Here is a 25,597-nt window from a genome sequence, read left to right on the forward strand (position 1 = left end):
CAATCATACAAGTGGTTTGTTTCCTGGCAAAAGTCTCTTTAAAATGATATTATTCTTGTATCAGACTTTTTTTTTTTTTTTTGCTTGATCAAAATGTTTCCACTGATTGAAAAATTATCTGACTCCATTAAAACGCCATTGACAGAACATCTAGAGGTTATTTGATATTACTTTAGATAATAAACACTGAGGCATCCAAATTAAATAGATTAATTGCGAACACCTGTGGAAGGTTACATTCTAGATTAGCACGCTGCATTCTGACACACTTCCAGCAGCTATATATAACACAAGCGTGATGGTCTGTACAGCATTGCGGTCGGTTCTAAGTCCAGCACCATGAAGTGGGTGATTCTTGCGCTGGTTTGTCTCCAGCTCTCAGAGGGACTGGTCAGGTCTGTAAAAAAATTAGGATTGTTAATGCTGACCAAGAAAACACGAAAAAGCTTATTTACTAAGGTTCTCCCAGGCCGGAGATCACCGAAGAACATGAGTGATTAATGAATATTGGGTGGGAGACATTCACAACCTTCATATGGGTTGTATTGGACCACAGCGAGGGTTGTGGAGAATGTTAGCGAGTGTACAGTTGCTCATGTATACATGCGCCCACTGTAAGAGCTGTTTTCCAAACACAATTCAGACTGTGCAATAGAAATTCTAGTGCCTCTATTCACAGAAAATAATTTGCTTATGTTACATCAAAAATGTTTTGGTCTTTTTACTTATGCAAAAACATTTTATATCATCTTTCTGGAATGATACTTGCTTCCTTAACTTCAATAACAAATACAAATGCATTATTATTAGGATGCATTTACCATGTACTGTATATGATTGTGGTGCTAATGTATTTACCGAAAACTTGAGAGCTTGTCTTCTTCTTGAGTTTGGCACTCTGATGAGGGTGGACCACTATTGTGTGTTGCTGCCCAACCTGAGGGAACTTGCTTGCCTTAGTTACTGCAACACGTCTTGCAAGAGATCGCACTGCCTCAAGAAATACCCAGTGCCACGTTTGTTGAGAATGCTTTTTCTCAAGTTTGGTGGCATTCACCTGCTTCATGACTGTGTACATGATAAATACATTCCACATATGTGAAAAGAGAAAAAAGTATTACAGTGTGCTGTAGTGGAAAGATGTTTTTTCCACTGAGCACCTTGCACTGATTTTCTTGTGTTCTGACACTTTAATCTCTTTGTTATTTAGAGTCCCTCTAAAAAGATTCAAATCAATCCGGGAGACAATGAAGGAAAAAGGAGTTCTGGAAGAATTTATGAAAACACACAAGAGGGACCCCGCCATGAAATACCCCTTCAACCACAAAAATAATTTTGCTATAGTCTATGAGCCAATGAACATGGATGTAAGTTCCTAGGAGTGCCACATGCCTTAGTGATAGACTTACAGAGACAGAGTTATAGCTTACTGTTGATTTTCATAGGCCTTGTTCAAGTGTATTGATATGATGGTATAAATTAGATAATACAGCAATATTCCATTATTCTGGTACTCCAGTGAGATGTGGTGGGCAGTGAATGCTATTTAATTCAGTTGTATTTAATCCTATATGGACAGCCGGGTTTTTTTGCAGGGCACCATGTAAGGTTGTGCCTCACAATCACTTCTTTTCTAAATATCATTTACATTTCAGCCCTAATCAGTCCCATTTCTAATTCTATATTTCACATAATGCTAATAGAACTTATTTCATTGATGGTATGTGGATTCTCTTTAATTCAGGCATGTTATTATGGACAAATCAGCGTTGGAACACCTCCACAAAACTTCATGGTACTTTTTGATACTGGATCATCTAATCTGTGGGTTGCTTCAACTTACTGCCAGAGTCAAGCCTGCCGTAAGTATGACTATAGAAGAGATGATAAAAGCGCTTATACAGAACAGTAATATATATTATAGTAGGCATGTACCACTAATTACAATATATTCAATCAAAATAAAAACAAAGAGAAAGGTTACAGGCTGCTTATGGAGTCTGAGTGAAAACAAGCACTAATGATGCCGAACTGGAAATAAAATCAAATACAAATCAGTGATTAAAACAGTAGTTCTTAGCATGAGGTCTTGATTAATAATATGTAAGATACATGCACTACTGTTTTCACCTTTATACACAAGCTTGTCAATGCCATAGTTTACACACACAAAAATGAGTCAACATCTGCTGTACAGCCATAACCTGTGTTTGCTTATGTTATGTGCATTTATTTAATGGGTGAGAAAAACTAATGACACTCCATTTACAACAGTGGAAATAGTTTTAAATAACATTTTCTAAATAAGGATCATCGCACACACTGTAGTAGTTTACCATCAGTATAAGCATGCAGTAAAAACTTAAGGGGCCCATACACTCAGTCGATTTTTGGCCGATCGATCAAAATCGATCGATCGATTGGTCGATTGCAAATCGATTGACCAATCGATCGATTTGCGGCCGATTTCAATCGATTTCGATCGATTTCAATCGATCTGGCAGGCTGGAAAATCTAGGTCGATCTGTTGAGATTGCTTATCATTTTGCATTGGCCCTAATGGAAATCTGATGGCAAAAAAAATGTCATCAGATCGATTTTCAATAGATTTCAAACTGAAATCTATTGGAAATCTGTTCCTAGTAAAAAATGTTCCTAAACACATCAGATAGATCAGAAATCTATCTGATGATCTATCTGCTGCTAATCTAATGAGTGGATGGCCACCTTTATACAGTAAATATTTACCTCTGGATACCTCTGGATTGCAAATCCAACTAATATTTGTAAGCAAATATACTGTATAAGTGGATTTCTGGAGATTTAGAATTTGGGTGTTGCCATCTATGACTTCACCTGCTATACATGTTCTGTGATCCAATCATATAAGAAGTTTCAACTGTGGTATGAGTTGACATATTGGATGTATCTCACTTAAACCTAAACAATGCAAACTGTGGACCCTGCTGTAAATAGACATTTTGCTGGAATGTTAAGTCAGCATTTTATTATGCATTTATACAGAACAGACACATTCTGTGTAGTGCTTTACGGAATACATAGGGTGGGTCCCAGTTCAAGTCTGGATCGGGAAATTATCTGCATAGAGTTTCTATAATCTCCCCATGTTTGCGTAGATTACCTCCAGGTAATCTGTTAATCATCCACTTATCCCAAAAACATACTGGTAATTTAATTGGTTCCCTCAAAATTGGCTGTGACTATGGTAAGGATGTAAAGGCTCATACACACATCAGACCATAGTCTTTTGAAAATGAAAGATCACAGACCAATTTTACCCCCTTCCATACATGGAAGGGGGTAAAATTGGTCTGTGATCTTTCATTTTCAAAAGACTATGATCTGATGTATGTATGTGGCCTTAGACTACTTCTGTGGTGGGAATTAGTTTGTGAGTTCCTTTGAAGAACAGTGATATGACTATGTACTCCTTAAAGTACCATGGAAGATTTCAGCATTATATAAATAAATAAATACATGCATATTTTATTATTATTATTAGTATTATTATTATTAATAAATAATAATAATAATAATAATAATAATACTAGAGTAATTCAGGTCACTATCTTCCTCAGAGGGGACAATCTGTGGTGGGGAACTGGTGTACCTGGAGGAAACTCATGACGCTAGGAGTACTTACGAACTCCACGTAGAAAGTGTCCTGCATGACAATTGAATTGGGGTCTCTAACACTGCTAGCAAGAATGCTGGCCACTGAACACCATTTATTTACAAGAAGTAAGGTTGAGATACCTCAGAACCATAGCACACTGTGGAACTACATTGTGGCATCTGGCTGCTTCATAAGTAGCCACATTAGATAGTTACAGTACATGGTTAGTTTGGTTGAAAAAAAAAAGTAATTTTTCCATCAACTTCACCTTAAATCATAAAAATGGTATTGTGGGACTGAGACATTCTGCTTATTAATGCTTCTCTTTATTTCTTCATGCTTGATTCCTTAGAGAACCACCCACTGTTCAACCCAAGCCAGTCCTCTACATACACTTCCAATAACCAGCAGTTTTCTATGCAGTATGGCAGCGGCAGTCTGACTGGTGTCTTCGGCTATGACACTGTGACAGTAAGTGAAAGATGGAGTCATGATCAGTCATCACTATTTTTAGTAGTCCATCAGTAGAAAAAGAAATGTTTTTTATTGGATTCCAACCATTATGCCCGCATCACATGGGAGTTAAACGTAGTGGTCACGTGTGTTTGTCACTCAAGCACTGTTCATTCAAATAAATGGACAGCATGTTTAAACGTCGTTGCTGGCTTTTCCCCTCACTTGCACAGATGCTGCACTCGATCCCATTGAGGCGGGGGCCTCCCATCTAACTGCAACTTTTCCGTGTCCCCCTGCGGGGATCAAAACATTACATGACAACTTATTAACCGTAATCGATGTCAGATGCTTTTCTGCTCACTTACAGGGAAGCATTTGGCTTTGGTTAAACAAGACGTGCCCGAGCTCCCTTCTGAATCGGCCCTTAGATTAAAACTGAATACTACTACAGTGTTTTGTGATTTTGGCCAGTTGCTTAATGTTTGTTCCAGGTGAGCTTGGAAAACAAAAAGGATCCTGCAAACCTGCGCCGGATTAAAGAAAAAGTGTCTGTCTCCCTCACCAAGGTCATAGATCTTAGTGAGAATTCTTGGAATGTTAGTGAATTTTGCAGTCATGTGCCTGCAGTCTCATAGACACACCCACACAAGAACTTTATGTTACTTGTATCACAGCCGGGTGCAGGGGCGTAGCAATAGGGGGTGCAGAGGTAGCGACCGCATCGGGGCCCCGAAGGGCCCTCCCTCAAATACAGTATTAGCTCTGTATTGGCCCTGTGTTCATAATAATCACTTCTATAGATACTTTGAATAGTAGTAATCATTAACACACTGTTCCCCATCCCCCTCTTGCACCCCTGACACTGTACTTGCCATTGGCAGGTTTTGGTGCGCCGTATCAATTGTTATGTATAGAGTGCTTGGGGGGGCCCCATAGTAAAACTTGCATCGGGGCCCTCAGCTCCTTAGCTACGCCACTGGCCGGGTGTCAAATTAGAGCACAAATGCAACTGTAAAGGCAAAACTACTACCCCATTTTTTGGCCTATAAGACGCTCCTGACCATAAGATGCACCCAGGTTTAGAGGACAAAAAGCAGGGGAAAAATGTATACTAAACCTGGTGCATCCATGCTGAAGGGCATCTTGTGGATTATGTCCCCTTTGTACCTCATGCCCCCTTGCACCTTTTGTGTCTCCCTGTGTCCTCCTCTAACCCCCTTGTGTCCTCCTGTGTCCCCATGTGTCCGCCTCTGTCCACCTTGTGTCCTCTTCTATGCCCCTTTGTGTTCCCTGTGTCCTCCCCTGCTTGAGCACAGTACAGGGAGTCCCTGACATTGCGACAGGTTGGGAGTTCATATTGGAACGAGTTCACAAGTCAGGAACTCCCTGCATGTGGGCTATAAGACGCAGTGACCTTTTTCCACACTTTTGGGGGAGAAAAAGTGAGTCTTATACTCCAAAAAATACAGTAATTCACTAATCGTTCAGCAGCACTCACTATAATCTGATATGATCCAATGGAGAGTTGAAAACTTTTTCTACCCAATAGCAGACTGTTTAATCCATGCCAGATTTTCAGGATTACTTATCTGAGATAGCTAAGGCCACTTTAAAAAGGTAGAACACTCAACCAGGAAGTTTCTTTTACACAGTAACCTCTCTTTTGGGGGTTGGGGGAGTTTGTGGGACATAGGAGGGGAGGTGGGAGAGTTACTTTACTTCAATTCAAATTCAATTCAAAAAAAGCTTTATGGCAGGACCAAATACATTTAGCATTGCCAAAGCAAAACAAAGTATTGCATGGGAGGGTGTGGTTGTGGCATTATAGGGGTGGGGAAGGTATAGGGGGAAGTATAAGGGGTTTATAGTCCATAGGCATGGGGAAAGTATAGGGGCAGTGGGGGGGGGTTACAGTCCATAGTGGTGGGGAGGGTATAGTGGGCACTGTAGGGTGTATATTTCTCTATTAGTAAATCAACCCTTATAAAGAAAGAAAGTGCATGCCATGGAACTAGCCATTTTCATTCAGAGAATATTTTCACTTTTTTTAAATAAAATAAATACTTGTTTGACAGGCTTGCTTTTTTGGTACATTTCAGCCTAGATCAGGATATCACTATGCCTTTTAAATTTCTCATTAAACTAAATTTCATCTTGTTGACTTGAGGCAGACAATAACACATTCTGTAAGAAGGGCATGATCTGCAGATTGGGAATAGTTCTACAAAGTTGTTTTTTTTTCACTTTAGCCACTTGAGGCCTAGAGGTTTATACTGCCTAGTGACCAGGATATTTTTTACAATTCAGCACTTAACAACTTTAATGGTTTATTGCTCGGTCATACAACTTAGCTCTCAAATGAATTTCACCTCCTTTTCTTCTCACAGATAGAGCTTTAATTTGGTGGCATTCGATTGCTGATGCTATTTTTAGTTTTTGTGTTATTTTCATTAAAAAAGACTGAAATAAAAAAAAAAACACATACAGATAAGTTAATTGGCTTCCCCCTAAATTGTCCCTAGACCACGATAGATACACTACACTATACATACAGTACATAGACATATGCCTATGGTAGGGATTAGATTATGAGCCCCTCTGAGGGACAGTTAAGTGACAAGACTATACTCTGTGCAGTGCCATATAAATACTAAATTCATAATTACTAAAAAAAAACAGCTTGCCAGCTCCGATTACTGGCTCACAGGCTGATCGCTGGGGCCCGCTGTGTATGCTGACGGGAGCAAGCGATCATGCGAGCGCAAGCTCCCGTCAAATCTCGTTCCTCGTGAGATGATGCATATATGTATCAAGGAGGAACGAGGGATCCGCCACCATCCCATGTTAGGCGTGCAGCTAAATATTAAACTTGAAACTTGCAGCTGTGATGGCGTTTCAGTGATAATGTTTGATTATTTTTTTCACTTTTTTAAAGGTGCAAAGTTTGACCATTACAAATCAAGAGCTTGGTCTGAGTGTCAATGAGCCTGGTACCAACTTTGTGTATTCTGCCTTTGAAGGTATTTTTGGAATGGCCTATCCAGCCCTGTCTGCAGGAGGCGCTACCACTGCAATGCAGGGCATGTTGCAACAAAACCTCCTCACATACCCCATTTTCAGTGTCTACATGAACAGGTATGTCCTTAAAAGCACATAAGGGTGCTGCCTTTACATTTGTTGAACCCCCATGTTCAGGTAGAATGTTATATGCATATAACAGAACATTGTTTTTTTAATGGATTATACATAAAAGGGTTTTGTAAAAAGATTTTAGTGTTTACTGTACCTCATTTCCCTCACAGTGAGAAAGCAAAGCGCCAATTCCTCAAATACATTAACTATGATACCTGGATGCCTTTGCATGTAGTCGTGGGGAGCAGATTGTGGGCCTATCCCTGGGTGTTAAGAGAATATTCAATTGGTATATTTTATAAGTAGCAAAAAGCAAAGATCGCATCCAGCCTACCTATGCATACTATGCATGGTTTCATTATGATACAATCCAGATGGCTGAAAGTCTATAGAACACAATTTCTTCTAGAAAGACAAACTTACTGTTAAAATCCAGGTCACATGTTCCAGTGTTGTTTTATGGGTCAGTTTTAGGTGTGAAGCATGCCATCAGCATTCTGGCTTTGGGCTTCAAATAAAACGTATATACCTGGAGGAAGTGGTTCTGCTGTAGACTTAACATTCACCTGTCTACTTTCTATGTACACTTATGCTCTAGCCTTATTCCCTCTCCTATGCCCAATCCTAACCTTCACCCTATCTTCAGCCTTGCACCTCAACCCAACGCTGCTGCTAAGAGGCCTAACCCTTTACCTAACCTTTCACCTAAGCCTAACGCACATCTTTGAAATTATGCATGACTCACTAATTGATGTCCCATTGTACCACTGACTCTTACATAACACAATAACTTTACCTAATCTGATTTATAACCCTAGTTTTTATGGTGGCTCTAAGCCCAGATGAACCACAGCAGAAACCTTTACTTCAGCCTAGAGTTAGTTCTAAGTTAAGTTATACTCACTTTTTTTTCTCTTTCTGTGCAGCCAATCAGGAGCAGTCATTTTTGGTGGTGTGGACAACAGCCTGTACTCCGGACAGATAAACTGGGCCCCAGTCACTCAGGAACTGTACTGGCAGATTGCTATTGATGAGTGAGTACTTTTTAGCTAAAAGCCAAAGTAAGAAAATTTAATATTTTTCCTGGTACATTTCATTACTAATAAAATTTAGATACAAATTAGGTAAAATTAGGAGCTGATTGGAATAGTGTTTGGTATAAGAAGAGATGGGAATTCCAGTGGTGGTCCTATCTGAGAGGTCTTTCATGGCCTTCCGGTTTGAGAAAAAAAACCTTATAGCATCCTGACTTACCTTGCTATGGTATCTGTTTATAAAAACAAAGCTCTCCCAAGCACCAGCAGTCTACCAGTCTCTCCCTACAACAATTCATGGCAGATGGGTGCACAGCCATGGCCTAATTTAATTTAGTTTGTGCAATACAATATGTCACAGTGAATTTGTAGAGTAATTCTCCACATTAATGCATTTCAGGTTTTCCATCAATGGACAGGCAACAGGATGGTGTAGCCAAGGATGCCAGGCCATGGTGGACACAGGAACCTCCCTCCTCACTATACCTCAGCAGTTTTTGGGAACTTTTCTGCAATATGTTGGTGCACAGGAAAGCCAGTATGGAGAGGTAAAAGGATTTAAAGCTGGTGCTCTAGCTCAGGAGGATAGGATATGGGCATCTTTTAAAATTAAGATAGCAAAGTAATTACTTGAGGGTTCCCAGAGTAAAATGTCGTTTAGCCTTATTAAATTACCTCCTTCACTTCTTTGTGTTGGGGCAAGAAATGCAATGAGTTCACAGCCTCTATTCTTAAAAAGAACATCTATGAAAGACCAGTCAGTTTTGTGCCTCCCCATTGGCAGACAGAGTTTGTACAAGCTCCAGTCAGTAAACATGAACTCTTAATGGAAATCTAACATTTCACTGAAAAAATGATATAACATGCTTAGGAGATGCAGAAGAATGATTTGTATTTTCCTGCAGAAGTTGCTGAAATAAAAACAATATCACTTTGTGATTGAGTGACAAGAGTTAAGGTAGCCACATAATATCCAAAATAATGATTCAAATTTATGACAATCTCATAAAAACGCTTTTTTTTTTCATTCGATCCAGAAATCTGATTGAATTTCCTGTTTTTATTCGATAAAATGATCTGTAAATTTTTATCAATTTATATGAGAATTGAATAGTGTAGGGTAGATTGACAATTTCTTGGTGTACAGAACCAAGCTATTTTTTTTCCGAGTAGTTTTCAATCATCTACTTTATAAATGGGGAAAAATTTAACATATGTATGTGGTACATTGGTCAGATTTTTAAAATGTTACAATCAGAAAAATTGATTGCACTTCTTGAATTGAAAATATATTTAAAAAATGGTATGGTTTGTGTCCACCTTTAGTTTCTGTGATTTAACTGCTTCTACAGTGCTTCTATAGTTACCTGATGGCCAGCAGATCTATAAACTGACATCAGTCATTGAGAGTCAGTGTTATGAGCTGGGTATTGGTGGTAAACATAGCAGTTAACCTCTTGAGGACTGCAGGGCTAAACCCCCCTAGTGACCAGGCAATTTTTAGTTTAAAAGGCCACTGCAGCTTTAAGGCCAAGCTGCAGGGCCGCACAAAATAGCACACGAGTGATTCCCCCCCCCTTTTCTCCCCACCAACAGAGCTCTCTGTTGGTGGGGTCTGATCGCTCCCCCCATGTTTATTTTTGTTTTAATAAATATTATTGTTGCCTTTTTTTAAAAAAAAAACCCTCTTCCTTTAAACCCCTTCCCTCCCTCGCTCCCTCCCTCCCCACAGCCGGCCAATTACGGCGATCGGCTGTCATAGGCTTCTGCCTATGAGAGCCGATCGCTCTCTTGTCCCCCAGGGGGACAGCCGTGTCACACGGCTGTCCCCAGTGCAGCGCTGCTGCTGATCGCAGCGCTGCACAAAGTAAATAGACGGCGATCACGCCGTCTACCGGTCTCCCGAGCGGCAATAGCCGCTCGGAGACTGAAGGCGGGGCGGAGCTCCGCCCCCCAAGCAGGAGATGCGCGCGCAGCCTGCGCGCGATCTCCTGCAAAACAGAGCCCCAGGACTTTACGCCAATTGGCGTTAGGCGGTCCTGGGGCTGCCGCCGCGGCCACGCCTACTGGCGTGACGCGGTCGGCAAGAGGTTAAAGGGGATCCGAGATGAAAAACTAACTATAACAAGTAATTTGTCTATATATCTTATCTTAAAGAGAATCTGTATTCTAAAATTCTTACAATAAAAAGCATACCATTCTCTTCCTTATGTTCTCCTGTGCCCCTCTGTGCTGTTTCTGACACTCCCTGCTGCAATCCTGGTTTGTAATTAACAGTTTTAGGCAGTGTTTACAAACAAAAGCTGACTTCTAACCAGAGTATGATAGGCTGAGAACTAGCTTACTGTGTGACTCATGCAGAGCTTGGAGGGGGTGTGTAAAGCTTCTGCCAATGACAAGCAGTGCTGCACATTCCACACATTCCAGCCTCAGCCCGACAGACATGACAGAGGAAAGGAGATAAGATTTATTACAGAGACAGTGCAAGTAGGAAAGGCTGCAGTAAGACAGACCACATTAGAACAGTAGTAGGAACTTATAGGACAGAAGAAATAAGGCTCAACGTTTTGTTGAGTCTCTTTAACTTTACATTTTTTACACAGCAAATCTAGCTGCAACAGCTTCAACAGTAGATGATTATTTCTACCTGTGATACAATGACGGCAGCCATGATCTTCTTGTGATCATTACACAGGCAAGCTGCTCTGCATCTCCACCCCTCAGCCCTTGAAAACTTCACTCTCCCCTCCTCCTCACTCCTCCCCTCTGCCTCTGAAATCTCTGGCTAGTAACCCTTCTCCTCCTCCTGCCCAGACTGAGCTCCCATAAGCCCTTGCTACATGGGTCTCAGAGTGCCTAGATCCTGGAGGAGCTGTGGGCTTGTTTAGTTTATAGAGAATTAGGGTATTAAAACCATAAAAAAGTATTTGGCTTGAGGAATGCCCTATAAACTATATGTAAGGAACACAATTATGCAATGAGTAAAAGTTTATCTCGGATCCACTTTAACAGTTGGCACTCGTCTAGATCATGGGATGTTTTCCCGTGTCCCTGAGGAAGCTGGTGCTGAAGGTAAAGATGATCTACGTGAGGCTAATTGTCTGACTTTGGCCTCAATTCACTAAGCAGATCTCCTGTCTTTAATAACTTTCTGAGCTGTTTCTAGTGTTATCACTATGGTGATAAGGCATGTAGTATTCACTAAAACAATTTACCTCAGGCAAACCTAATGCTGGGAACACACATTACGTTTTTTTCACCCGATTTCCCATGCGATCGATAGTACGAATCCAATCTCAACCAGAAATCGACAGTAATTTTATCGTCCGCCTGCTACACACATGTACGTTTTCTGTTCCGATTTTACTATGTTTTTGACTCATTACGCCCAGTATTGATGACACTGCACTCTGATACTGCCCCCTGAACGCCTCTATATCATACACATAATCGAGCTGCTTCATTGATCGCGCCAACACACATTAACCTCCTTGGCGGTAACCCCGAACGTAGTTCGGGGTAAGCCGCGCAGGAGGTTTTCTCAGGCCCTGCTGGGCCGATTTGCTTAATATTTTTTTTTGCTGCACGCAGCTAGCACTTTGCTAACTGCGTCAGCACACCGATCGCCGCCGCCCCGCGCTCGATCGCCGCTATCCGGCGCCGTGCCGCCCCCAGACCCCGTGCGCTGCCTGGCCAATCGGTGCCAGACAGCGCTGAGGGGTGGATCGGGACTCCCAATGACGTCCCAACGTTGGTGACGTCATCCCGCCCCGTCACCATGGGGAAGCCCTCCAGGAAATCCCGTTCTTTGAACGGGATTTCCTGATCGAAGCGGGCGGGGGGATGCCGCTGAGCAGCGGCTATCATGTAGCGAGCCCTGGGCTCGCTACATGATTTAAAAAAAAAAAAAAAAACTGCTGCGCTGCCTCCTGGCGGAATTTTTTAGACCGCCAGGGGGGTTAACATGTCCGATACTATTTCGATCGAGAACACACTCGATTCTGCACATAACATCGCCCAAGTGTGCTAAAAATGCTTTCGATTTTGGTTGCAATTCAATTCGTACTATCGATCGGGAAATCCGGTGAAAAAAACGTAACGTGTGTTCCCAGCATTGGGTTGACTCTTCTGTCTTTAAGTTAAGGTGAGATCTCGAAAGTTAACTCTTCAATCCTTAAAATAACTACAGAATTCTAAAGTTAAAGACAGGCTGTTAATTCACAGAGAGGAATACAAGAGTTAAGTCTGTGAGAAGTTATCACCTGGCCTGAGCTGTCGTTAAGTGGAGAGTTATTAAAGACCTCCTTCACTTCTTTGTGTTGGGGCAAGAAATGCAATGCAATGTAAAGTGAAGCATTCTGAGCTGTCTGCTTCATTATTTACTGGTTTATGCAGAAGAAGACTCTGTATAGACACAGAGAGGGAGGGAGAGAGAGACGTCAAGCATGTGTATACACACACACACACACACACACACACACACAGAATTGATAAGATAACTCTCTCACTGTGAAAAGGTATCAACTTAATAAGGCAAGCTGATAACGCAAGCGCAGAGGACCTGTAAGGTCTTCACCTTCCAGAGAGACAGGTTTAACTAAGTGGTTGTAAGAAGAAAACAATGAACTTCTGAGAAGAACTGATATTGAGGTAAGTATTTAATGTTCATTTGCAGGCACATCATGTCTTTACTTTAAATAATTTTACTTGGTTCAGGTGCCCTTTAAGGAGAATTAATATTTTGATTTCAACCTATTTACATGGCATGTAAGCTGTGTTGTCTGAGGAACTGTTAGACGTGCAAAAAGCAAAACAGTATATTTCATTATATTTACAACTCATTTTTGGTATCTCTTTACAGTACATAGTGAACTGTAACAATGTACAGAGTCTTCCCACCATCAGCTTTATCATCAACGGAGTTCAATATCCACTTTCTCCATCTGCTTACATCCTTCAGGTATCACATAGTAATTATATAGTAACACGGAAATATGTATGAAAATACTAAAAATGATGTCACTGATATACATAATGCACACTAACCAACAAGCTCATGGTGGACCAGAACTCATTGGAGTGTAATATACAGCATATAGTTATCCAGCTTATGAAGGCCTTTCTGCACAAGTAGAACAACAAGGCTTTATCCTGCGAGGAATCGAACAGTCTTACACCAGCCAAAACATCTTTCATTTTGGACAGGGGGAAATGTTGGAACCACTCTTAGTTTATTAATAATGTCTGTTTCACCATTAATGAAATTTGACCTCACTTCTTGACTGTTGTGACCTGCAAGTAGGGCAGGAAGTGAACAAAATCCTAAACAGGAAACAATACAAACTAAAAAAAGAGGTTTTATTAATCGCCATCACTAACAAAAAAATATATCTCATTGTCGGTGTTCCTGTGGATATTTCTCCCTCACTTCCTGTTCTTTGTAAAATCTATGTGAGGAAGAGGAAGTGAATGAAATTCTCATCCCCAACATGGCTAAACTGCCAAAACTCTTATCTGAGGTTCTAGCCTTTCCCTGCAGTCATAGATCCCAACTGTCCCTCTTTTGGCGGGATAGACAGTCCCTCTTTAGGGACCTAGTCCCTCTGACCCTTTTTCTTCCTCATTTGTCCCTCTTTCAGGACTGATGTACAGAGCTATGTAAATATATGTATTTTTCTACTGAAAATGTTCATTCTAACCTTAATACCATCCTTTAAATTGATATATTTCTTATTTTCAAATGGTAATATGAAGGAATATGAACCAGGATAGAAAGGACCAGTGTGGTTTGAATTATAAAATAACATATTTTTCATTTAAAATTCTTATGCTATGTGTGACTAGGGTGTATCGGGGTATGATTAGGGGTGTGGCTTAGGGGTGAAAGTGTCCCTCTTTCTCATCTCAAAATGTTGGGAGGTATGCCTGCTCTCACCATCACTTCACCACAACTCCAAAATGTTTTGTCTGCAGCTTTCTTATAGCCAGGGCCGGATTTGTGGGCAGGCCTCAGAGGCCCGGGACTAGGGCGGAGCTTAGGGAGGGGCGGGTTAACAAGCAGGCAGTGTCCTAACAGCTGTCCAATCCATGCCAGCCCCACAATAACGGCAAAGTTGTCCGCAGCCACCCCCAAAGTTCCCCCGCTTTGCACTGCACACAGTACTATGTCTGTGTGTGCATAAGCGGCGCTGGCAGCATAAATCAGGGACCGATTTAATTTTGTGACAGGAGCAGCAGCCACATCATTGCAGCTCTGCCCGCTGTCAGTCACTGGTAATCCCTCTGCCCTCCGCCCCCATATTCAGTGTCAGCCAATCACTGCTGAGGAGGCAGCATGAGGAAGTGCCAAAGCTGGGCAGAGATTGGTGGATGGCTGGTGCTGGGAACTGATTGGTGGTGAGTGACTGCAGGCGGGATTTCTGGTTGCTGGATGTGATGGGGAAGCTCGTGGACAGGACTCCGGAGACAGTGAAGAAGGTACAGGATGGAGGGGAATGGGAGAAGGGGGTGGCACTGGCGTCGGGATCACCCTAGGGGAAGCCTGGTCCTGGCTGCCTTTGTTTTAATTAGCCCACATACACTGTCCCCACTGCCGCTCAACTCTGCAGTTCCAGGTGTTGCCCAGCGTCATTGTTGACATGGGGTATGTGTCAGAAGTCCTCCTTTCAGGAGTCCAGTAGCTGTATAGATAAGCCGACTTTCCAGATGCCGCTGAATGTTTTGTCTTAGCTTGCCTGATTTATTACCCATTCCCAGTAACTCTCCAAATGCCTAACTAACGTCTCCTTCCCTCCTCCACTCTTTTCCTCCGATCTCATTCCCCCTCTCTTGTTCTCTCATCCTGAGGTCTATTTCTGTCCTTTTTCCTACCCTCTTCCTCATCTTGTTCCCTGTCTGTCTTAATTCCTCATCATATGCCGTCTATCCTTTCCTCCACTTTCTCTCTCTCTCTCTCTCTCCCCCCTCTCTCTCCTTTCCCCCCACAAGTATTTATATAGCACTGGCATCTTCTGCAGCACTGTACAGAGTACATAGTCATGTCACGGTCCTCAGAGGGGCTCAGAATCTAATCCTACCATAGTCATAGTCTAATGCCCTACCATGTTGTTGTTATTATGTATTTATATAGCACTGACATCTCCTGCAGCACATTACAGAGTACATAGTCATGTCACTGAGTGTCCTCAGAGGAGCTCACACTCTAATCCTACCATAGTCATAGCCTAATGTCCTGCCATATTATTATTATGTATTTATATAGCACTGACATCTTCTGCAGCACATTACAGAATACATAGTCATGTCACTGACTGTCCTCAGAGGGGCTCACACTCTAATCCTACCATAGTCATAGTCTAATGTCCTACCATATCATTATGTATTTATATAGCACTGACATCTTCTGCAGCACATTACAGAGTACATGGCCATGTCACGGTCCTCAGAGGAGCTCACAATCTAATCCTACCATAGTCATAGTCTAATGTCCTACCATATTATTATTATGTATTTATATAGCCCTGACATCTCCTGCAGCACATTTCAGAGTACATAGTCATGTCACTGACTGTCCTCAGAGGACCTCACACTCTAATCCTACCATAGTCATAGTCTAATGTCCTACCATATTATTATTATGTATTTATATAGCCCTGACATCTCCTGCAGCACATTTCAGAGTACATAGTCATGTCACTGACTGTCCTCAGAGGACCTCACACTCTAATCCTACCATAGTCATAGTCTAATGTCCTACCATATTATTATTATATATTTATTTAGCCCTGACATCTCCTGCAGCACATTACAGAGTACAAAGTCATGTCACTGACTGTCCTCAGAGGAGCTCACAATCTAATCCTACCATAGTCATAGTCTAATGTCCTACCATATTATTATTATGTATTTATATAGCCCTGACATCTCCTGCAGCACATTACAGAGTACATAGTCATGTTACTGGCCTGTCCTCAGAGAAGCTCACAATCTAATCCCAACCATAGTCATAGTCTAATGTCCTACCATATTATTATTATGTATTTATATAGCCCTGACATTTCCTGCAGCACTTTACACAGTACATAGTCATGTCACTGATTGTCCTCAGAAGAGCTCACACTCTAATCCTACCATAGTCATAGTGTAATGTCCTGCCATATTATTATTATTATGTATTTTTATAGCCCTGACATCTCCTGCAGCACATTACAGAGTACATAGTCATGTCACTGACTGTCCTCAGTTGAGCTCACAATCTAATCCCTGTCATAGTTTAATGTCCTATCAAATTATTATTATGTATTTATATAGCAGTGGCATCTTCTGCAGCACTTTACAGGCATGTTACTGACTGTCCTCAGTGGAGCCCACAATCGGTGATATAATATTGTGTTTCCGTATACACACGTGGTGGTGGTGAGGGGAGGGGGGCGGTTTGTTGATTGCTGGCCTAGGGCGGTAAAAAGTACAAATCCGGCCCTGCTTATAGCTCCCAACTGTCCCTCTTTTCTCCTCTGACTTCATTCGTACATTTTGCAATGCAGTTTTCTCTGTCATCATTCTTAACACATCAACCCTTAAAAGAGAAGCAGGTAGCACCTGATATCAGCGGGGCTATAGCTGCAATGCTACAGTGAGCGCCCACGTAGCTGTAATTACGTATACTCCCCCAGGTTGCTATGACTCGGAGGGGGAATAGTATATCACGCTGCTGAGGATTTCAGCGCCAGCAGGGTGAGCCATCATTCGGCGACGCACTAGTATGTATGCCTTGTATGTCCTCCACTTATGTTTCACAGTCATTTCTTTTATGTTTCGCAGAACAATGGATATTGCACTGTGGGTGTAGAAGTGACCTATCTGCCATCCCAGAATGGTCAGCCTTTCTGGATCCTGGGTGATGTCTTCCTCCGCCAATACTACTCAGTCTATGACATGGGCAACAACAGAATGGGTTTTGCACAGTCAGCATAGATATATCAGATAGAGGCTGTTCCAGGAATCACATGTACGTTATACTGTAATAATGAATAATAAGATGAGCAATGTTATAAAGTACCTTCACCCAAAATGTTATCTGTACAATGTACACATGTACTGTAAGCCCACTCTGCCAGCAAATGACGGTATATAATAAAGGCACAAACAAAAGCTCTACCAAATTAAAGGCCACATTAGATATGTTTTAGTGAAAGGAACTGTGGTTCTTCAAAAATGCTGCACTGCTTTCAGCATTGCCCTGCCAGTCACTGTCATACCACTGAGAATTACATTTCATACCACATCCATATTTTGCATTGAATGCTATAGAAAATGAGACTGAAGTGTTATGTGTATCTGACTGGACCCTTGAAATAAACAATTATGACTATATTGTGTGTGCACATTCTTTATCTGCTGTATACCATGTAAGGTACATTTCTTACATATACAAAGGCTATTGTAAGTCAGATGTCTTGTGTCAACCCCACTTCTACGTGCAGCTCCTCTCTAATGCCTCTACTCCATGAGCAGCTGAAGCAAAAGCAGTGAATTCAGTGCCTGTCAGCTTGTAAAACGGGACACGTGCGGTGTTACCAAATGCTGCCATTCGGCTGCATGTAATTGCAGCCCGAAAGGCACTTGCGGCCGGCAGACAGGGGGCTGAAATGCCTGAAAGGGGCTGAGTTCAGCCTCCTGCAGAGGCCTAAGATTTAAAGAAGCTTCTCTCTTCCATGTGCAGCCTGTTCCCATCTTCTATATGCAGTCACCCAGCTCTTACAAAAATACCATATGCGCAGAAGACCTCATTGCGTATACTGTTCCTCAATGTGCAGTTTCCAATTATATTTGCAGCTCCCTCTTCTATGTGCAGCTTCTGCCCTTATGCAACATCTCCCTCTGTCACGACTTATGTGGCCTTTGCTGAAATCTTGCCCTTTTCAGATCATGTACATGTGAAGTGTCCTTTTTAAGCAGGTCATGAATGAATGAAGGAATGTCAGAACTTTGACACATATCACACAAGTTTACCCCACCCAAATTGTAAAATCCAATCAGAACAGGGTCATCATTTAACTAGAAGCAAAATGGGAATTGATCATGGGAACAGAACTCTGTTCTGTCAGGGATCCTCACATCAGGGATCATGGGGGTCGCAATTGTAAGTTACATTGTCAAATAGCCAATCCCCATCTCAGTGTAGATGTCCACAGTGAAACATTGAATATAAATCATATTACCAGGCTCTATCAATGAGCAGCTACTGCAGCATTTGATTAAATTGCTGTTTAAATTTGCATTGATGTTTCCACCAACTCAGAATTATTTGCATCACATTGACCATTCATACACAGGGGCACTTTAAGAAAGGAGCAATAAGTGATGAAACAACTAAAATCACTATAACAGGGGACACTATAATGAGGTATGCTAATGGGGGCATCATAACAGGAAACACTACAAGGTGGGACACTAATGAGAGGGCATTTTACCTTAGATAGTTCAGGGACGTACTGTAACTATGTAATCAGGAGCACTATATGTTACACTGTAACAGGAGTGTTATAATATAGCACTCTAAATGAGGGATTCGTGTAAATTTGGGCACTGTAACCAAGGGCAATATAAGAGGGAGACATTGTAACTGAGGAATGATTTGTGTTGCTTGTGTGTACCAGAACTCATGGACAAACACTTGACACATTCTCACCCACAGCCTGTCATGACTTGTCATACAAATATTCATCCATCACTACCTATCACTACTCCTCACCCACTACCTGTCACTATTTATCATCTACTATCTGTCACCCACTACCTAGCATTACCCGCAACCCACTATCTGTCTTCATCCACTACTTATCACTACTTGTCAATTCTTGTCACTCACTATCTTTCATTACTTATCACCTATTGCCTGTCAATACTTGTCACTTACCATCTGTCAGTAATAATTGCCTACATCCTGCCAATGGAATATACCTATTGTTGTCACTATATTCTACATATCCATTGTTGTCACTATAATCTACCTATCACTATTTGTCTGCCACTAGAAACTGCCTATCTCTACCTGCAACCACTAGAAACAACCTATCACTGCCCAACTGCTTCTAAAATCGTATCTGCCTTGTCATTAGAAACTACGTTACACTATCTGCCTGTCGCTAAGAACTACCTACCACTATTTTTTACATTACTTCCCAAACTCTTAAAGTGGACCCAACCTAAAAATACAAAATTTCAGAAATAAAATCTATTTTCTAAATATAATAATAAATAGCAGCCTTTTTTCAGCTGCATGATGACAAATATAAAATATTTTACATTTAATGGAAGAACCCCTCCCTTCCTTTCATTTTGCCGGGACAGAAAACGGCAAACTGGTGAGTAGCAGGTGTCTGGCAAAGGAGGAATTGCTAATGGCTGCCACCTATATAATCCTAGTTATGCAAAGAGGGGGGTGAAAAGCAGGCACTGAAATGCTCATAGACTGAAAGGAGTGTTTATTTATCTTTGTATGTGTCAGAGTGGTGCATTTAAATATTTTGAATTAAAAAAATGTTTAGTTTGGGTCCACTTTAAAAGAGCATAAAGTCATGATACTAACTTACAATCTAATTTCACAAGTTTGCCTCAGGCATGCAAAAGGTCTAGAACTGGCCCTGCTGTAATGCAAACTAAAAACTTGGAGGAAACACACGTAGATGGGGATAACATGCATACTACATGCAGATAGTATGCTGGATCAGATTTTTACCTGAAACACTAGTACTGAAAGTCAAGAGTGCTATCCACTATGCCACTTTGCTGTTTACTATCTATCATTGTAGTCGACCTGTAACCAACTCCCTGTCATTGGAAAATATGACTACCTGCATGACAGTGGATTCTAACACTATTTATCTGTCACTAGAGTCTACCGATCACTACCTGCCTACCACTAGAATCTAATTACAACTACCTGCGTGTCACTAGAACCTGCCTATCACTGCTACTCAAATCTACCAATCAATGGTTGAAGTTGATGTTTTTTTTTTTCCCAGACAAGCTGTAATACTTCACTGCCACTAGAATCTACATTACTGATCATCTGATTGTGACTGATATTATCAGCATGTCATTGGGAATATCTGTATGTCATTGATATCAGTCTATTGTTGTTATCCTCTAAATTCTCTGTATGTTATTGGTGATAGCTGAATGTCATTGATATCTGTTTACCATTGGTAATATCTGCATATCATTGATATTTGCCTGTTATTAGTGACATTGGTATAGAACTGCAGCACTGACTTTAAAACATTTTTTGTTTTCAAATTATTTTATTTTTTTCAACTGACTTTAAAATTTAATCTCTCATAGCAAAAGGAGGAGAGACTAATAGGAAAAGTGCGCTTGGTGTCTGTATCTTGACTACCTCATGTGGGTGATGATGTAATGTGAGAGGCATCTGGATAGCTTTCTGTCTAGTAAAATTGAAATCTAATGAAAATACTGTGGCCAGCCGGGTAATTTCAAGTACAGAAGTGCAATGCACAAAATATTGTACATTACTAATTAATGCAAATGTACGCTAATAAGCTTTAAAGTGTAACGAAGTAGCATGTAGCATATATTACCAGTTCTACGGTCCCTTTGAATAAGGATATGGGGTTGCAGGAAAGCCCTATTTAGAATTGATTTCAGAACTGATGGAAAACATGGGGCTCAACTGGCAAGCAGAGTCTTCACCAAAGTTGCTGATAGTGACCACCCAAGGTTCCCCCCACCAGTGATTGAAAGGACAGTATGGCAAATGCTGCAGTGTGGACTGACTTATGTTTGGGCTGGCAGGGAAAAAGATGACAGACTACGGACAGGACAGGCAGGGACCAGGATGACAGCAGTGGAGCAGGATATGGACCAGGACCAGATATGGACCAGACCAGACCAGACCAGGACCAGATATGGACCAGGATGACAGACTGAGCATTTGACTAGCAGAGGAGACTGACAGGCCAGACTGTGGACAGGACTGGGAAAACAGACTGACAACAAGAGACAGGACTAGCAGGGCAACCGACAGGCTGATGATAAACAGAACGTAAGAGTAAAGGAAAAAGGGGATTTGGGGAGCATATGTCATAAATCAAAACCAACTAGATAAATTGAAAAAGTACAAAATTTATTGATATTATATTTAAACAGGTTAAAAAAAGAGCACCAGTACAAAATGCCAAGGGACCTCATTCCACATACATCCAACCATACAGACATACCACTACCTAGGATCACCTAATGTGATCAGGGATCCCAAAAACTGCCAAAGCGTGGGCCTGAAAATGCTCCTAATAAAGTGTCCTCCAGGAAGCTATGCCATGTAGCAAGCTGTCAAAGTTCAGAAAAACCACAGAGGATCCAGATGAAGCAGCACACAAAAGCAAGCAGCTCAATAGATGCAGTTTAGCAAGCAAAGCCCAGGTCAGTTGTAGACAAAATTGCAGCAAAAACACATAGGCATATGAGCACAGAATAAACACATACTGTTCCCAGTCCAGATAAAGCAAGATGGAGTTTGGTTAGCTCCTAGCTGATGGGTATTCCTGGTCTCTCAACCCCTATGTCCAAGTTCACAGCTTGGGGACTGACCAAAGATCCAGTTTCGATATGTCCAGACTATGCAAGGCTGTGATGCTGGCAAAGGAAATCCCCATCCATGTAGTTTGCTGTTGTTACAGCGGTCTACCAGACATGGAAGCTGCAGGCTATGCTGTTGTTGATCTGGCAGGCACCTAGGAGCCGAGAACTGACCAGGCCGGCAGAGAGTGGAAGTGGAAGGTATGCAGGCGGAGGGTCGGAAGGCAATGACCGTGCTGACAACACGCCAGCAGCCCTGACCTGTTTCGTCGGGTCTACCGGCTTTTACGAAGGGAGGCGTGGCTAAAAATGTTCCCCGCATTCAGCCTTTTATGAAAGACGCACAGCCGGACACGTGGGTGTCCGCACGGGTCACTTCATACGCGTCACTCAACTCCGCCTCCGGCTCACGGCCAATCACTGTGCCGAAAAAACGATCCTGGCAACTTACAGCAGAAGGTATAGCATACGTAACTGGTCAGAGCGGAGGGGGAGAGAGGGCAGGGCGGAGATGCGGAAACAAAATAAACTTTAAAGCAACAACCACAATAGACTGATTATAATCACAAAACAATCAAACTTGTCATACAGTATAATTCTAAGATAGATTCTGAGCAGAAAAAGCACACCACACAAAAAACTCTAATATGGACACTATAGAATGGCATAGATGCAGAAATATGTCCAAAAAATGTGCTAACATGGCACAGTCAATTGAGAATAAACGAAAACATAACTGATAAACAGAACATACTAGTCAGACTGGCTGGGGAAACAGCATAGAAGCATGCAGCAGCTACTGTAAGTTAAGCAAACAGCAATCAACGCTGGTTTGTCAGGGATCATATAACGCTGGCTTTTGCTCCAATACTGCAGCTCCGCACCATGCCAGATAGAAAAAAGGGAGGAAGTGCCATGCACATGTTCCTAAGCAGCATGCCTGGTGAAGAAGTAGAGGGATGACATGCCAGATGCCAGGGGTTTGATGAGGGGGAGGAGTTTTGCAGGACTGTAGATCATCTTTGATTGGAGGCTGCCTACTATAAATGGGTTTCCTCTTTTTGTCTCCTCTTCTTGTTCTCTGGATTTCCTACTGTCGACGAGAAGACCATCATCTACATAGACCTCTGCCATATGAATGAGAAGCCTAGCCTGGAGGCTGCAGCATATCTGCCCTTTTACTTGCTTTCTGATCACATGGCTAAAGACTGTTATGTTTGTTTAGCTAGTGCTTTATAGATAATTCTTTAGATGCATTGCTTATACCCTTTTTGAATGATCTATAGACCTCCCTGCTTCTCCTGGGCGCCACTAGCAACAAAGAGACTTCTCTGCCACTGCTGCAGCTAACAAGCCATACTGGGGGCAGGCAAACGTTTTGGTGTCTGTTCAGGATGGGAGTACCCAAAGTGCCTCCTCTCACTTTTTTTTTTTTTTTTGTGGCTATACTTGTTATGGGGGTGAATGGCCACACCTGTTTTATGACCCTTGAGAGGTGAGTCCAAAGGCCACTAAGGGCACCAAGAGGAAGCAAGAAAAGGGGTGTGAACTTTGGGGGGGGGGGGGGTCAAAATTTTGCTGGTGGGCCCCATGAATTGTTGGTACGCCACTGGGTGTACTGCAGGAAAGGGCAGATCTTCTCCCCTGCTCTCTACCCTCACAACCCATTCTCTGCCTCCTTCCAGCATTCCCCCTCCTCAATGATGATGAGGACTGGAAAGAGGCAGGCAGTGGGTGGAGGGCAGGGGAGAAGATCCGCCTTCTCATGCTTCCTGCTTCACTGGCACTTGGGCTGGGAGGCTTTGGGGACGGTGTGGGTGTGGTGGTCTGTGGCATCTTTTAGCCCCCCCAGATGCTGTGTCCGGCGACATGTGTCCCTCCTTGCTCCTTCCCCCCCAGCTACGCCTCTGTTTGTGACCTGAGAAATCTCTGTGCAAGGTTATGCTTAGGGCAGTCTGTCACATGGGGTAAGCCTCATCCATCAAGGAAAAGAATTCCAGTAAATGAGGGCTGCTCTTAAGAAGCCTTGTAGCCATGGATGAAGTGAGATTATCAGGAGGAGTACATTATTAGGTCAGAAGAGGTGGAAAGAGGGAAGTTTGAGGTATATTTGCCTATACACCCTTGACACTAACCCATGCTCCCATGTTTTCTTTCTTAATCTACTCATTAACCCCCTTACTCCCATAATCTTCAATCTTTTACTAAAATGAGCAAGACGTTTTGAATCAGGATGATACCATTTATTGGCTAACTTAGGAGAAAAGCAGTAAGCTTTCGGCTATGAAGCCTTTGTCAGACTGATTCATGTATATTCACAAAACTTAGTGTACAGCTTATATACACTGGACATTAAAAAGGAGATACATTGTTCTGCAGTAAAAGTCATTGGATTCCCTAAGTACAACATCAAGAACGTTTCACAGCCATGCCAGCTAATTTATGACCAAAAGATAAGACCACATGTTTGATTGAACATCACATTCCACAGACTTAATGTGATGAGGAGACATCGTAACTCATTCAAATACCACTTGGTCAGGCTACATTCAATGTTTGTTGTAGGTTAAAGTAGTAAAAATGTTTCTGTACCGTGTTAGCCAAACAATATATGTAGGTAGAAAAAAACAAAGTCTTGTATCAAATATCAGACCAATTTTCCTGTGAATCATCCAATGTTGTATACATGATACGCTGCATGAAATGCCCCTCAAGAGGAATCTATATAGGAGAAACAGGACAAAAACTGCGCACAAGAATGAACCATCACCGCTTTAAAATTAATGAGGATAAAATGGACACACCAGTGGGCCAACACTTCTGTGAACCAGGACACAGCATGCAAGATCTAAAAGTACTTATTCTTAAGGGTAACTTCAAAAATGAACAAGCAAGAAAGATTTCTGAGTACAAATTTATGAAAATGTTCAAGAGATTAACAGAAGGTTTAAATTGTGGAATGGGATTCATGACTCCTTATGTAACATGATTGACTTGGCTTCACTATCTTCAGAAACCTGCTAAATTTCATGTTTGCTTGCATAAGCTCACTGGCTCCAGCCTGCTGATCACCTGACATCTAACTGCTAAACAGCAACCAGTACAACTGCCATCTTCATGCAGCTTCCCTGCATCAGTGTTTTACTACAGCTAACATCCAGAAATATGCCTGAAGAAGGGGACTAGATCCCAGAAAGCTTGCATTATTTAACTTTATCAGTTAGCCATTAAAAGGTATTACTTTTACAAGACTTTGTTTTTTTCTACCTACATATATTGTAGGTTAAAGCAAATTGTGGAAATTAAAGCCCTTCTTACAATCGCAAGAACTAAAAAGAATTGAGGCACAAGAAATAAAAAATAAAATACAAAACATATAAAAAATAAGAGGGATTTAAACCCCATTAGGAAATGGTCTGTTAACTTTTTTTTTTTTTTTTTTTTTTTTAGAAATTCCAACACTGAAAAAATCTTGCTAGAGTTTAAAGAGAACCTGTACTGAGTAAAAATATTTAAAATAAACACATGAGGTACCTTCAAATGAACATTACATAGTTACCTTGCCATCAGTTCCTCTCAGAAGCTCACCATTTTCTTCTGACAATAATCCCTTCCAGTTCTGACAATATTTTGTCAGATCTGAAATATATCAGTTGCTGTCAGTAAAATATCAGTTGCTGTCAGTTATAGCTGAGAGAAAAACGCATGTACCTGGTAATGTCCATGTTTCCCTATGGCT

General features: G+C 41.7%; 2 protein-coding genes and 1 long non-coding RNA gene across 4 annotated transcripts in view; 2 read left to right on the plus strand and 1 right to left on the minus strand.

The window, feature by feature from the left end:
• Window positions 1–169: 169 nt before the first annotated feature.
• Window positions 170–25,521, minus strand: LOC137543741 (uncharacterized). The gene is made up of 3 exons (XR_011025575.1): window positions 25,418–25,521; window positions 8,130–8,274; window positions 170–397 (listed from the first exon to the last, which is right to left on the minus strand). It is a non-coding gene; the product is annotated as an uncharacterized lncRNA (long non-coding RNA).
• On the plus strand, window positions 328–17,600 carry LOC137543738 (gastricsin-like). Its single transcript, XM_068264871.1, has 9 exons — window positions 328–395; window positions 1,211–1,367; window positions 1,745–1,862; window positions 3,990–4,108; window positions 7,029–7,228; window positions 8,152–8,259; window positions 8,660–8,807; window positions 13,121–13,219; window positions 17,080–17,600. The coding sequence occupies exons 1-9, from the start codon at window positions 340–342 to the stop codon at window positions 17,230–17,232; spliced, it is 1,158 nt and encodes a 385-aa protein (XP_068120972.1). The 5' UTR covers window positions 328–339; the 3' UTR covers window positions 17,233–17,600.
• Window positions 24,939–25,597, plus strand: part of LOC137543737 (gastricsin-like) — a 34,338-nt gene continuing 33,679 nt past the window's right edge. Inside the window, exon 1 of one of the 2 annotated variants that reach the window (XM_068264868.1) lies at window positions 24,939–25,092. The gene's annotated coding sequence lies outside the window, so the exon portion shown is untranslated. The remainder of the gene's footprint in view (window positions 25,093–25,597) is intronic. The other variant, XM_068264870.1, reaches the window with a different exon arrangement.

Source organism: Hyperolius riggenbachi, unplaced genomic scaffold (assembly GCF_040937935.1).
Source record: "Hyperolius riggenbachi isolate aHypRig1 unplaced genomic scaffold, aHypRig1.pri scaffold_195, whole genome shotgun sequence".
Taxonomy (NCBI): Eukaryota; Metazoa; Chordata; class Amphibia; order Anura; family Hyperoliidae; genus Hyperolius; species Hyperolius riggenbachi.

Excerpts from the sequence above, each read along its gene's own strand:
- LOC137543738 (XM_068264871.1), top strand. The coding sequence starts at position 340 with ATGAAGTGGGTGATTCTTGCGCTGGTTTGTCTCCAGCTCTCAGAGGGA. Across the intron at positions 1,368-1,744 it reads ATGAGCCAATGAACATGGAT|GCATGTTATTATGGACAAAT; the intron begins GTAAGTTCCTAG and ends TCTTTAATTCAG. Across the intron at positions 8,260-8,659 it reads TGGCAGATTGCTATTGATGA|GTTTTCCATCAATGGACAGG; the intron begins GTGAGTACTTTT and ends AATGCATTTCAG.